Genomic DNA, 14,626 nt, shown 5'->3' with positions numbered 1-14,626 from the left:
TCTTGAAAGATAAGTGGGATTGGTAGCTGAGGCCAGGAGCAGAGGGTTCCGGTGGAGGGGCTGGGGGGGCATTCTGGCAGCCTGGCCTGGGAATGCACAGGGGGGCATAGGATGCTCTGAAGGACCGTCGTGTTGCCTCCCCCACCCCACCCCGAGTTGTCTGAGCAGCAGTGAAGTGAGTCCAGCAGTGCTGTGGAAGCTGGAGCTTCCAGTTAGGTGTGGGCTGGTTTGGGGGAGGGACCGGGAGACTATTTCTATCGTTCAGATCAGAGGCAATGAGGGCCCCCAGTATGGCGGAGGGGGAATAGGACGAGCGGGTGGGGGCACAGCCATTCCATCGCCAAGGTCTGTGGGCCCGGGCACCTGCTGCTAGAGGGATGAAGGGCAGGCATAAATCCTAGATAACTCCTAGGTTCCAAAACTGAATCCTGGAGAGGGATGGAGCTGGGAGGTCGGGAAAGGAGCAGGTTTGGGAGAGGAGGTGAGAGGGTTTGTTTTGGACTTGCCGCCCTTGAGCTGGCCCTGGGCCATCCTGGGAAGGCTGTCAGACAGGTTGGCTCTCTGGGTGAGGAACCAAGGCTTGGAAGGAGATTGTTTTGCATTGTCCACACCCCAGTGACATCTGGAGAGGTGGGAGATGGAGGATGGGGCGATGGTGGGGGTGTGGGAGACCAGGGGGGATGTGGGTTCTGCTGAACTCAGGAATGTTGGCCTGAGGGGAGAAAGGCAGCGGGAGAGGGAGAAGAGCCCTAAGAGGGCAGGAGGCGGCCCACACAGGGTCAGGGAAGCAGAGGGAGGTAGTTATCAGGCAGGGGGGGCTTGCAGCAGGCTCAGGTCCTGCCCAGGCATCCGGAGGAGGAGGGCTGGGAAGAGGGTTCTTGGAGAGAGCTGGAGTGGTGGGGCCTGGGGTTCAGGCATAAATAGGCCCAGATCTATGCGAAGGTTCCTGCTTTTAGGCAGGGGAAGTGATATTGGAGAAGTGAGGGAAACAGGGACAACTGATGAAATGAAATGGATTCCAGGGGAGCATGGTGGGCGGGTGTGGGGTGGAGGAGGGGCTGGCTGCCTTCCAGGAGGGAAGAGAGGTGAGTAGGTTGCAGGACACACAGCTGCCTGGGGGCAGGAAGTGGAGCCCCAAGAAGCAGGAGGCCAGGTTGGGAGTGGGGATGGGGGCCGAGGAGAGGGAAAGTGTCTGAGGCAGCTCTTGGGGGTGAAAGGTGGAGATCCGACAATAGAGGAAGATGAATCCCGGCACAGAGCAGCCCTTGGTCCCCCAGCAGGGTATTCTCCTGTCCAGTCAGCACAGGTTCCTGACTAGCAGAGCTCAGCAATTCGACAGCTGCAGCAGAGAGGCAGAGGGGGTGGGGACTTACCTGGGCGGGAGCTGGCAAGACAGGAGGAGCCCTCTGAGGTCTGTGGCCTGAGGGCAGCCTCTAAATGGTCCACCACAGCTGGGCCGAGAGACTGTGCAGGCCGAGTGAGGGGCAGGGGCCACACATCCAAAATTTTAAGTCACAGGAGCTCTGGGTCGACTCTGCAAGCTGAGCGGGCACTGTGGGGGCCTCGCACTTACCTGGCTTGTGTGTTCCCTTGGGGTGGCTCTGGGGAGCTGACAGGAGACCACGGGGAGGGGCTCAAGTGCCGCTGGTTACGAGGCACTGGAGCACAGTGACACCTAACAATGGGCCCAGCGGGCATGAGGGGCGAGAAGAACGTGCTGAGAGGCGACGTTGCAAGCTAGAGTGCTTCCAGGGGGACGGCGAAAAGCAAGGCCTGTATGACGAGGCCTGTGAGGTCTCCTAGAAACCTCCTGCCGCCCAGGCGTGCCCTGACTTCCCACACCTCCTTGGGGAAGGAGGAGAAGGCGGGAGGCCCCACTGACCCAGTGACACTCACCCCATCACTGCGGCCCACCTGCACCACCTCTTCTGGGTGTGGAATCAGCAGGCAGGACTGTCAAAGGCAGAGGTGAGGTGAGCTGAGGAGCCAGAATTGGGGAGCAGAGATTTCAGGGTCCGTGGAAGAGGTGGCAGCTGAGGAGATGGGGGGCGAAGGTGGAGCTTGGCAGGGTTGGGGTGACTCGTACAGGCCTCCCCTCAGGTCTGGTCTGGCTTGTCCCCGCCTTGCACCTTCCCTGCAAAAGGCACATCCCTGCCTGCCAGAGCTGGCTCTCAGGCCTCGCGCCTGGACCGCTGCAGTATCCCCTAATTGGTCTCCATCTCTGTCTCTCCAAGCCATCCGCACACTGCCACTACTGCAGCAGATTAATCTTCTTAATATACTGCTTTGCACCTCTCCCCCCTCCCCCCAGAAGCCTCGATGGCAGCATCGTGGGCAGAGGCGAGTCCAGCCTGAGTCAAGTCGTGGAGCGGAGTCAAGGCCATTCTGGCTGGGCCCCACCTACCTGGCAGCCTTGCTCCCCAGTGGTCCCTCCCACCCTCTGACCAGGGCAGACACTTGATCCTTGGTCCCGGAGTATGCCCTGCACATTCCTTCCTCTGCTCCTCTGCTCACACCGCTCTGGCCGGGGATGCCTTCCACGGGAGTTCTCCTCCCGCTGCCTCCTCCCCACTGGCCCACTGACCTCAGCCAGTTTGAGCTCCTGGGGCCCTTCTTGTGTCTGCCACACGTGGTGCTTAGCTTCGGCCTTGCAGGCTCTCTGTCCTGCCACATGTGAGGACTGCTGCCACTGTCGGTGCCCACGGGGCCGCCTGAGCAGGACTCTGGCCTGGGTGTGTTCACAGGCTTTAACTCCTATATCTGGCAAGGCAGCCTCGTCACAAGGAGGTGTTACCCTGTTTAATAGAAGAGGCCACTGGGAACCAGCAAGGTTAAAGGACTTGCCTGAGGTCACCCAGGTGCAAAGTCTCCGAGCTGGCAGGCCTCCTGCATTCAGGTTCGGCCCCACCTCTTAGCAGTGCTGTGCACACCATGAGCGCTTTAAGGGTTAGTGGATGGAGGTGCTCTGGGTTTCAGGGGGGTCCTGGGGCTGGGAAGTATTGAGCAGCTTACCAGGGGCCCAGTTACTCCAAGCTGACAGGCTAACGGGAGGGGAAGCGTTGGGAGATGGGAGATGGGAGAGTTACAGTTAGCGTCAGCACAGAGAAGAGCCTGGGGCCTCTGGGTGGGAGAAGCTCAGGCTGCCTGGCCTCCACTCGCAGAAGCCCCCACTGGGCCTTGACCTTCGTGAACAGGAGGGAGGATGCAGTCTAGACCAGAGAAGGGACTACCTGGCAGCCTGATGGGCTTGTGTGAGTCTGTGTGGGCTGTCTGGGTGTGTGGCGGGGGCAGCAGCGTGGACAGGTGTGGAGGGACGTGCAGAGGCACCTTTCTAAGTGAGCGGTGTGACCTCCATCAGGTCACCGCACCTCAGAGCCTCAGTTTCCCTGCCGTCAAGGAAGCCCACATCCCTCCCTTGTTTGGTGTGAGCAAGGAGGAAATGAACTCCTGGGAGGAAGGTAGTAGCAGTGTAGGGCCCGTGGAGGGCACTAGGAGAAGGTGGCTCCCACCCCGTCCCTTTGCAGCTGCAGTGGCTGTGATCATGGCTCTGGTCCCTGGGGCAACGGTGTTGCTAAGATTGAGTCTCTGTGTCCTCGTCCTGCATTTGCAGAACATTCCCAGCTTCCAATTTAGTAACTTGGACAGGCCTGGCTGTCTGGGGGAGGAGGACTTTTTCCCATGGATCATGGGGGATACCGGAGCCTTGGAAGGGAGTAGGCATTGCCCCTAAGTGTGTGCAGTGAGGAGAGAGAGGGAAGGCGGGGGTGGGGGAAGGGGGGGAGAGTGCCAGGCCCTCCTTTCGACCTGCTTCTTGGGTCCCACTGCCTCCTGGAGGCTGGCTGGGCGCGCTGCAGCTCCAGGCTTTGCCGCCACCCCTTTACGAGGGCAGTGACGCGCAGGCCTTGGGGGAGCCCACACCATCCTTCTGATGAGGCTCTTGGTCGGTGCGCTGGCGGGTGAGTGTGTGTACCTGTGAGCCCTCAGGTACAGACTGTCGTAAGCCCTGTAGACAATGCCAGGAAACGGTGAGAACACCCCTCCTCCACACGCCTGGTAGTAGTTGTACTTTAAGCATTCCCTAATTAAGTGAATACATGATAGCAAAAGCTAGAGTGCTTTCACTACTTTAGTAATTTTTGTTTCCGACAGCTTCTTTTTGATGTGTAATTTATATGTCGTAAAATTCACCCATTATACATGCACCTCAGTTATGCTTTCAAACTCATTCTTTATTCATACATCTACGTTCATGTGAAATATAATTTTATGTATGTAAGAAGACACATTATATATTCAGTCCACCCCCGTGTCTGGGTTCACAGGCCCCTCACTGCACTCTTGGATCCCGACAGCCTAGTATTATTGGACTCAGAGGAAGGGGGGATTGGGTCCCGCTCCCTGGCTCTCCCTCTGCCCTATGACTTTGTGCTGGTCATGCACCATCTTATGACCGCTTGTGCTCATCTGCAAAATGAGGGTGGCGGGGGGGGCTGTTGTGTGGATGGCACAAGGTGAGACACACGTTGAGCCTGGGAACCCACAGAGCATCGCACCAGTGTGGCCCGTGCTTACCAATCCAATCCAATCTTTATCCAGTCCAAGGATGGACAACTGGGCAGCCTGCAGAGTGACAGGGAGGCAGGTTCACTGACCATGGCTTTCTGAAACAGACTGCACTTGGGAGCAGAAAGTGGGAGATCCACTTAGCCAGGAGGAGGGTCTGAGCCCTGGGCTTTTTTTTTTTTTTTTGGCTGCATCAGGTCTTAGTTGCAGCATGTGGAGTCTTCTTTGTGGCGCACGGGCTTCTCTCTAGCTGTGGCGTGCGGGTTTTCTCTCTCTAGTTGTGGCACGCGGGCTCCAGAGTGTGTGGGCTCTGTAGTTTGCGGCACGCAAACTCTCGTTGAGGCGCATGAGCTCAGTAGTTGTGGCGGGTGGGCTTAGTTGCCCCGCGGCATGTGGGATCTTAGTTCCCCGACCAGGAATCAAACCCGCGTCCCCCACATTGGAAGGCGGATTCTTTACCACTGGACCCCCAGGGAAGTCCCTGAGCTCTGGGATTTAATTGTCCCGACCATGGCCCCTTCCCCACCACCTGCACTGTGCTCCCGCTGGAGGGACCGAAGGTCCTGTCTCCCTGTGAACCCTATTTGCTAGGTCAGGTCGCAAGCCCCCACTCACAGTCTGAGAGCAAAATCTCACTCAAGATCTGCTGGAGCAACGGGCTCCATGCCACACTGGCCCCCACGACAGCCACTCGCTCTCTGGACAGCTGGCTCTCGGCCCCACCTGCTGACCCCGGCCCTGCTCCCCAGACCTGTCTTTGGAGAGAATCCATCCGTGGGCTGAGAGCTTCTCTCCTTCTAAATAGCTGTTGAGACCCCAAATGCCCCTCACCTGCTAGTCAATCAGAAGACCCTGCCTTCCAGCTCTACCCCCTCCCACCCAGGCTGGCCACACATATTGGGGCCATTAGGATACATTTGGCGGTGCCCAGGGCCTGGCTCCATGTTTGGGTGACCTACCTGGGCAGCCGGCCAGATGAGGCAGCTGAGTAAATGTGGGGAGGTGTCTGATGGACTAAGGGCTTCACTTAGTTATTTAATTCAAACTTCTTGAGTAGCTACTACGGATCTTGGGCTTTTGGGTGGTCAAGACACCTCATCAGGTGGGCAGTGGGCTCCACTCTGCAGCTGCAGCCTGCAGCCTGGCCAGGCCCCTCCCTTTCTACCCAGACATGGCTCATTCCCTGGCTCGACCCTGTGATGCCTTCCCCTTCCCTCTGCCTGGAGAGACCCCACTCACCCTCAGAGTTCATTTCAAGTGCTGCCTCCCGATGAAGGCTTTCCCAGTGTGTTCCTCCCTCACCTTCTCTCCCCTGGACTCCTGGATTCACTGTCTGGATAATTTCCTTTGGCACCAAAGCGTCTAAGGTCTCTTGTGGTTATTCGGCTGTTTTGTGTGTGTACAACTTGTTTCCAGCTAGACTCTGGGCTCCTAGGAGGCAGGGAGCACAGCTGGCATGTTTTTGCGTACCTGGTGGATTTTACAGTACCTGGTGGATTATACAGTAGGTACTTAACATTAAAAGGGAGGAGGTACTTAATATTCTGCACTGGAATAGCAGATGAAGTAAAGTTTGTCATTAGTTCTGATGACCTCTCTAGGTTGTATCCTCAGTCCCAATCCCAGACCCCGGGTAGGAGCATAAAAGTAATTACCAGAGAGGTTAGGATCTTGCCGAAGGTCAGTCACACAGTGAGTTGACAGGATAGGCGGAGAATTAACCTGGGTGTCCTAGACTCGGGTAGCAGCTCCAGGTGCCACCTCATCTGTGACAACCCTTCCTGGGGTCTCCCTTCTGCTCATCAGTGTGTTTGTGTGTACGTGCTTCTGTGTGCATGCACGCAGGTATTGCGTGTGTATACTTGTTCGTGTGTTTATGTATATGTGTGTGTGCATGTGTGCATTTGTGTGTGTTTGTGTGTACCTGTATGCAGTGTGTGCGTGTCTGGAAGAAAGCAACGTCTCAACAGTTGTCCAAGAGAGCGTGCTGCCAAGTCCACGTGTGGTTTGCGTGTGGCTGTGTGACCGCGTATGTGTGTGAGGTCTTGGCAATCACCCTCTGGTACCGGCCAGCATCAGTGCACTGCTGGCCTGGGCCTGCTGAGCTGACACGGTAGCACAGGACAGGATGGGTCTCGGAGCACCCAGTGGGAGGTGGGCAGAACCCGCAGCACAGGCCTCCCCTGAGCCTGTGGCCCCAGGGTCTGAGACTCAGAGCTGGAAATGGCCAGGGGCTGGGGGCTTTGTGCAGTGGCCACCCCTGAGTGCATTTTCTCATGGACCCTTTGGGGGAGGGTCCTCCCCATTAGCCTGAGCATTCAGCACCACCACTCCCCTCTCCCAACACGCCCACTCCCACCCACTGGCTTGCTGTCCCCTCTCCCCCTCTCCATGTGGCCAGGTGTTTGGGAGGACTGGGCTGAAGGGCTCAGGGACAAGCCTTGCTGCTTTATGCCCACCCTGTCCTCCAGCCTGAGGAGCTCACCAACGCCCTGGAAATCAGCAACATCGTCTTCACCAGCCTCTTTGCCCTGGAGATGCTACTGAAGCTGCTCGTGTATGGTCCCTTTGGCTACATCAAGAACCCCTACAACATCTTCGACGGTGTCATTGTTGTCATCAGGTACGACGGCCCCTCTGCTGCCTCTTGCCTGAGAAATGTCCTCGGGGTAGCCTGGGGCGAGGAGCCACACAGCCTGTTCCTCTGGGGTGGAGGGATCTGGAATCAGGCCCCACTGACCCACAGGCTCTACACTCCCCCAGCTGAGGATTCTCCATGCCCCCAGCGTTGCGCTCCACCCTCTCCCTAGGCCTCACCTTGCTCACGCGGAACGTGGCCTCCTATCCGCTTTGGCTGGGCCCCTCTGAAGTCTTTGCTCTCGTTTCCACTCCTTGTCTTCGACCCCATGCAGACCTGGGGTGGGCAAGGACTGGGGAGCTGGCTTTGGAGAGGAGTTGGAGGAGGTGTAAGGCCCAGCCAGCTGTCCCCGCTTACAAAGCGCTTGGAGACTGTCGCAGATGCTGGCAACTTGCTTTAGGGTTTCCGAGACCTTGGGAAAGCGCTCCACTGCCCCCCACACCCCCCAGGCCCTGGGCCAGAAGAACTGCTTTATTGGAATTGGCTTTAGATTTCATTAGAAGAGAACAAAGCAAACATTCCATAACTTGAGGCTGCGGCATTGGCCGACTGAGGGAGAGGACTGGCCTAGAGGGGAGGTGGGGAGGGCTGGAGCTGTCGCCCAGACCTTCGAGCTCCTGCCTGGAGGCCCGAGGGCCCCTTGTGGCCCGCTTGCTCAGTGCTGGTCAGCCCAGCCCCTCAGGTGCTCCTGGGCCCCCCTAAAGGACGGGGCAGGAGGAGGGTGAGTAAGCAGCGGGCTCAGGCTCAGGCTCAGGCCTCCCGCCCCTCCCCCGCCCCTTGCAGCGTGTGGGAGATCGTGGGCCAGCAGGGGGGCGGCCTGTCGGTGCTGCGGACCTTCCGCCTGATGCGGGTGCTGAAGCTGGTGCGCTTCCTGCCGGCGCTGCAGCGGCAGCTCGTGGTGCTCATGAAGACCATGGACAACGTGGCCACCTTCTGCATGCTGCTCATGCTTTTCATCTTCATCTTCAGGTGAGGCAGGTGCGGCATCCGCGCCAGCGGGGTGAGGGCCTGGGGGCGGGGTTCGCCGGGGCCCTGATCCCCATCCCGTGGCTCCTGTGTCTTCAGCATCCTGGGTATGCATCTTTTCGGCTGCAAATTTGCCTCTGAGAGGGATGGGGACACGCTGCCGGACCGGAAGAATTTTGACTCCCTGCTCTGGGCCATCGTCACTGTCTTTCAGGTGCCAGGGTAACAGGGCAGGGTGGACAGGGTGGTGGGGTGCCCCCGGTGAAGGCCCTGACTCCCATCCTCGGCCGGCAGATCCTGACCCAGGAGGACTGGAACAAGGTGCTCTACAACGGAATGGCCTCCACGTCGTCCTGGGCTGCCCTTTACTTCATTGCCCTCATGACTTTTGGCAACTACGTGCTCTTCAACCTGCTCGTTGCCATTCTGGTGGAGGGCTTCCAGGCAGAGGTAACCCCCTGCCCTCAGCCGTCCACTTCCAGGAGGAATCGGCGGCCCCGCCGGAGCTGTGGTGTCCTGGGAGGTTCTGCAGGATGTGCCCCTCAGACCAGGCTGGGGAACTAGGAGTGGGAGTTCTGGGTTTCAGGCAGCCCCTCGGCACTCGAGAGACCCGGTGGTCGTTGCGGCAGAGCGTCCCGAGTGGGCTTCCCCCGCAAAGCCGGCTAGGTGCGTCCCTAGAGAGCTGGACGGGGTGAGTGTTGGCCCACGGTGCAGCTGGATCCCTGAGCACAGGTGCGCTCGGGGACATCTGGAGGGAACCCATCTTAGCCGAGGGGTGGGGGAAGCTTGCAAGCAAGTCATCTGAGCTTTGGCCGAGCTGGTGAAGATGCCACCGGTGCCCGGGCAGGGCTGAGCTGCCCAGGGTGAGAAATGAGCCCAATTAGCTGCCGGCATGACAGAGATGAGCATCCATCCTATTTCCAGCCCAGTCTCCATCACCTTCGTCACAGGCAGCGTCATCAATTAATATTGATTTACATTGATCTCGCCCTTGCCCTGCCAGGACACAGCCTCTGCCTGAAGGGCTGCACCCCGCTCTGCTCCCTTAGCTCATCCCCTCTTCCCACCCAAGCCCCAGGCCCAGCCCAGCATCCCAGCGCCTAGCACAGGGCAGGTCGACTCAACCTAGAAATGCTCCAGGTCGGGTGTGGAGAAGCTCTCGGTCCAGTTCTCTCCGAGTGACCCGGATGGAAACTCCCGCTGCGGCCTGGTCTATAAATACCCAGCACACGGTGGAAAAACAAAAATCTATTTTCTGACTCTTTCCCAGCCTTGCGAGGAAAGGCTGTTCCCCCGTGGGCTGGGCTGGGCTGGTGGGTGCGGGTGTAACTCTCCCACACTGGCCTCCTCCCGTTGTAATTCCGTAGTTACCCATTATCGCAGTTCCTCCCCGCTGGGTGGCAGGGAGGGCAGCAGGTCAGGAAGGCAGGCCCTGCCTCGGGTGAGGGCTGGGCCTCTTGATGGGAGGGAGGGACATTGGTGCTCTCCCTGGGATGGGACATTTATTTGGGGTTTCCCTGGGGCCTGAAGGGTTAAGGGTGCCAATGTGCTTCCACAAGAACCAAGGTCTGTATGGAGACCCACCACTTGGCCATTGCTCTTGGCCTGTGGGAAGAGGAGCTGAGTGGGGACAGGGGTCCTTCAGCCTCTTCCAAACCACAGTTCCTGACAGCTAACATTCTCGCAGAAAAATTCCTGTGGAACTCTGTGGAAATGGAAAACACCCCAAGCCTATCTCCCACCCTCAAGTGGCCGTTCAGCCAGCTCGGCAGTCTTGGAAACGCCCAGCACGGGCAGCAGCCCCCCATCACTGGTCCTTCCAGCAGACACCTTGTTAAACCGAGAGCCGCTGAGCCGGCCTGGTTGCTAGGCAGTGGCAAAGGCTGCGTGTGGGAATGGAGAGCAGCCTGGCCTTTGGGCCTGGCCTGGTCACTCTGGCCCTGCTGGGGGCTTGTGGCTGCCCCAGCATGAGGGATTGGCCAGGGCCTGGGGCCACATCCTCCTCGACAAGTGCCTGGGAGAGAGTCCCACTCGGGGCATGACGGAGAAAGGATTTCAGGATCAACCCCTCTTCAAGGGGGTGGGCAGCAGCATGGCCCTGAAGTGCCCGTGTGAGGAGCTGGACCAGCTTCTCACTGTCCTGTGAAGCCCTGAGTCGGGGGAGAGGTTGGTCACTCAGTGCCAGTGGCCTGGACATCTCCAGAGGCACCTGCCCTCAGCTGTACGGCGTTTCAGGGGGCACACGTGTGGCTGTGAGGGAGCCCCGCCATCTGGCAGAAGAGGCTGGCTTCCGCTGTGTGATGACCTGCTTCTTTACAAACGAGGCAACCTACCTCAGTGGAAGCAGTGGACACCCCCATTTTGTTGGGCGTCACCGGCAGGAGGCCTCAAGGGTGGCCCCCTGCTGGCCTTGCCACCCTGCCAAGAGGTGGGAGGGGGTCGCCTAGAGGACCAGGCCAGCTGGGCTGTTTATACTCTGACTTGCAGGGGGCGGTGCCCTGAATCCCTCTATATTTATCATCTGCACACTTAATTAAATGAACAGGCAGCAGGCCCTGTGTGAGGCCATTGATTGATATCAAACAACACTGTAGCCATCATCCCAGTGTCACTTGTCACACCCCGTCTTGGTAGGAGCATCTGGTTTGGAGTTAGGAGTGAAGAGGCCTGTGCTTGCTCCGGGCTTTTGTCTCCTCCCCCACCTCTGACTTCCACCCACCCCTCCTTCCCACCCTCCCCGGCCGGCTGCTTCAGAGCCAGTGAAAGGTGAGCTGGAGACCCAGGTACGAGGCCCAGATGCATCTCTCGGTCTCTGTGTGACTTGGGGCAGTTTCTTAACTTCTCCAAACCTCAGGCGCTTTCTCTAAGATGGTGCTCGCTGCATCTCCTTCCCACCTGGAGAGGAGGTGAGCTAGTGTTAATGCAGCAGCTGTGCGATGCCTGCCACGCCCCCAGGGAACGATAGCTGGTATTATTAGGATTAATGGAGGGCTCGGTCTCCTTCCCTGCCCTTGTTGCCATCTCTGTGGCCTCTGCCCTCACCCTTCAGGTTCATTCTGGCTCCAGGGCCTGTGGTTGAATTCTGGAAGGCCATACTGTTCCCTCTCTTCTCCTCCCCCACCCCATGTCTCATTTCCCCCACTGTTGGGTTTGCACCCCTCCTTTTCTTCCTCCTCTTTCAACATTGCTGCTGTTTGAAAGCCCGGCGCCTGTAACCAGCGCCCGTCCCCTGCCTCCCCCTCTCCCTGTAGGAAATCAGCAAACGGGAAGATGCGAGTGGACAGTTAAGCTGTATTCAGCTGCCTGTCGACTCCCAGGGGGTAGGTATGCGATCATGAGTCGGCATGCCCCCCGTGCCCCATGCCCCCATTCTGCCTCCGTGTCTGTGCTTGTGTTCACGCTCAGCTGCTGTGCAACCTGTGGTGGCCATGGTGGTCCTTGGTGTCGTGAGGTTTGCTTTGATTTTAAGTCCCTTCCCCCTTGAGGACATTTGAGGGGAGGGCCTCCTTGCCTCTGCCCTGTTCACCCGCAAAGGGCGCCAATCCGTCCCACCAGACCAGTGGATGGGCCGGAGAAGGAAGGGACTTAGAATCCTCTGTGTGCACGTGTGTGGTACACCGCATGTGTGTACCTCCACTGCGGCCCCCGAGGAGTCTGGGTCGTCGGGCCTCAGCGAAGTCGGGATCTGTGGCCGCAGACCGTGTGCTCCCCCATCTCTCTCCTCTCCTCCTCGCCTTGAGCCTCTGGTGGAGACCCCACAAGCTGTCTCAGCTCAGAACAAGGCTTTGGAGGACGTGGGGGTGGGTGTGCCTCTTGCCAGAAAGTACCAGAATTTAAAATCTACTTCTGTGTCTCTGGCCCCTTGACCACCCAGAAGGTCCAGCAGGTACTCGGGGGCGTGCTCCTCCCCTGGCCCCCACACTGAGCCTGTGCCCTGCCGTGTCCTGCACTGGCACCAGAATTCGGGCAAAGCCAGGGTTGCCATGGGACCCCATGGCGCTGCACATCCCAAGCAGCCCCCTGGAGATCCCACTTGATAATTAAAGGCCTCGTTAGGGATGTAAACTGAGTTAATGAAAATGATCCCCTGAGATGCCAATTACGCAATATTTATGTCCTTATCAAAAGTAGCAATCAAGTATTTCTTAATAACTTCTTAAGGAGAAGTGTGTAATTACTGGGGAGCCTACTGACCTGCTAAGGAGGAAGAAAAAACTGTCCCAGAGCCAGGGAGAGAGGTAAAAACGGGGCCAGGGGAGAAGGTGGGGGCTTGGGGAAGATGGAGGGAAGAAGCAGAGGGACTGAAGTCGCGTCCTTGGGCTGAGCTGCTCTGTCTGGGGTCCTTCAGTTTTCCTCTGGGGCCTTGGGTCTGAGGCTCAGGGGAGGGCAGCCATGGAGGCAAGGCAGAGGGCACAAGTGGCCTTTGGAAATGAGGCTCTAGTGACTACTTCACCCAGCTCCCTCTGGCCTGTGCCACCCGCCTGCCAGGCTATCCCCTCTCCCCTCAGCCATTCTTGAAGCCAGTCCCAGCCATGATGGTGGTGCTGTGGGTTCTGGGGATAGCCGTGGGCTTCTCTGAGGTATCACAGGCCCTTGAGAGCCCTGGGCCCCGAGCCTGGGTGGTCTGGCCTGAGCCAGTGCATGCCTCGTGCCGTAGTTGCTGGATCCTTGTGGCCTATATGTGGTGTGTGCGTGTGAAGACAGGGAGACCTCGGTCCACCCTACCAACCCCTGCCCGGCCAGGTTCCTAATGGCCCGCTGCTCTCCCACCCTAGGGAGACGCCACCAAGTCCGAGTCAGAGCCCGATTTCTTCTCGCCCAGCCTGGATGGCGATGGGGACAGGAAGAAGCGCTTGGCCTGTGAGTATCTCTCTGCGGGGGCAGCCCCTGGCTCTAGGCCAGCCTTGAGTGGACTCAGGGTCTCTCCGTCTCTCCCCCTGCAGTGGTGTCTCTGGGAGAGCACCCGGAGCTGCGGAGGAGCCTGTTGCCCCCGCTCATCATCCACACGGCCGCCACACCCATGTCGCTGCCCAAGAGCTCCAGCACTGGCCTGGCCGAGGTTGTGGGTCCTGCGTCCCGCCGCGCCAGCAGCAGTGGGTCGGCCGAACCGGGGGCACCCCACGAGACGAAGTCGCCGGTAGGGGGTGCCTGTGGGGGCCCGACAGTGGGAGATGTACAGACATCAGAAGGGAAGAGAGGTGGAATGGGCAGGCCTGGGGAGACAGCCCTCGAGCCACGGCGTAGATAAGGCCCAGGGGGCGTCAGCGGGCTGGTGATGCAGGCAGGCACAGGAGCCTTGGCCCTGGGGGCAAAAGAGCAGAGTTCTGATTCTATTTCTTCTGTTCCCCGAGTGTCCTTGGAGGAGACTCATTTCCCTCTGTAAAGCGGGAGGGAATGCCTCATCTTAATAATAGCAAACCCCATCCAGTTACTGATTCTGTGCCAGGCGCTGTTCTAGACATTGCGTATAAGTGTTCTTAATGCACGAGGTCCTCACAGCAACCATCTGGTAGGTACCAATATCATCCCCATTTTTCAGACGGGGACCTGAGTCTCAGATTGCCAAAGTGATCTGTGGGAAGCTCCACAGTGAGCAGGCGACAGAGCCAGCACTTTAATCCAGGAGGCTGGTGTCAGGGCCCACGCTCTCACTGTGATTTGATGCTGCCACTCACCTAAATGAGGAACAGGTGCTAGGGTCATATCGCTTTTACAGATGAGGAACTGAGGCACGCAGAGGGTTAGCGACTTGCCCAAGGTCGCGCAGATGGTGTGAGTCCAGGCATCCAGGTCCAGGGCTCCTGCTCATACCTCTGTCCCTGATGTGAGGCCAGAGAGGCTCACGGGAGCCGGGATGCATGTGAAGGGGCGTGGGGCCGTGAGGCCCTGGCTGAGACCGCTCTCTCCTCCGTGCGGCCCCCAGCCGAGCGCCCGCAGCTCCCCGCACAGTCCCTGGAGCGCAGCGAGCCGCTGGACTAGCAGGCGCTCCAGCCGGAACAGCCTGGGCCGCGCCCCCAGCCTGAAGCGGAGGAGCCCGAGTGGGGAGCGGAGGTCCCTGTTGTCGGGCGACGGCCAGGAGAGCCAGGATGAGCAGGAGAGCTCGGAAGAGGAGCGCGCCAGCCCAGCGGGCAGCGACCGCCGCCGCAGGGGCTCCCTGGAGCGGGAAGCTAAGAGCTCCTTTGACCTGCCGGACACACTGCAGGTGCCCGGGCTGCACCGCACAGCCAGTGGCCGCAGCTCAGCCTCTGAGCACCAGGATTGCAACGGCAAGTCAGCTCCAGGACGCCTGACCCGGGCCCTGCGGCCCGACGATCCCCCACTGGATGGGGACGATGGCGATGACGAGGGCAACTTGGTGAGGCCCCTGTGGGCACAGTGACCTCTCACCCCTGACCTTGAGTGAGGGGAGCTGTGCCTGACCTGGTGCAGGACTGGACGACCCCCTCCCAGTTGTATGGC

At 59.2% G+C, this 14,626-nt stretch overlaps 1 protein-coding gene across 13 annotated transcripts in view; it reads left to right on the top strand.

The window, feature by feature from the left end:
- Positions 1-14,626, top strand: part of CACNA1G (calcium voltage-gated channel subunit alpha1 G) — a 63,813-nt gene that overhangs the window by 23,794 nt on the left and 25,393 nt on the right. For all 13 annotated transcript variants that reach the window (XR_012328741.1, XM_073798163.1, XM_073798162.1 and 10 more), the window contains exons 10-16: positions 7,035-7,186; positions 7,985-8,170; positions 8,267-8,381; positions 8,462-8,617; positions 12,943-13,027; positions 13,111-13,304; positions 14,091-14,522. Coding sequence is in view for 12 of the 13 variants with exons in the window: in XM_073798163.1 (XP_073654264.1) it covers positions 7,035-7,186; positions 7,985-8,170; positions 8,267-8,381; positions 8,462-8,617; positions 12,943-13,027; positions 13,111-13,304; positions 14,091-14,522 (1,320 nt within the window). In the remaining variant the exon portion in view is untranslated. The remainder of the gene's footprint in view (positions 1-7,034; positions 7,187-7,984; positions 8,171-8,266; positions 8,382-8,461; positions 8,618-12,942; positions 13,028-13,110; positions 13,305-14,090; positions 14,523-14,626) is intronic.

Source organism: Tursiops truncatus, chromosome 20 (genome assembly GCF_011762595.2).
Source record: "Tursiops truncatus isolate mTurTru1 chromosome 20, mTurTru1.mat.Y, whole genome shotgun sequence".
Classification (NCBI taxonomy): Eukaryota; Metazoa; Chordata; class Mammalia; order Artiodactyla; family Delphinidae; genus Tursiops; species Tursiops truncatus.
This window is presented reverse-complemented; position numbering and strand designations above follow the sequence as displayed.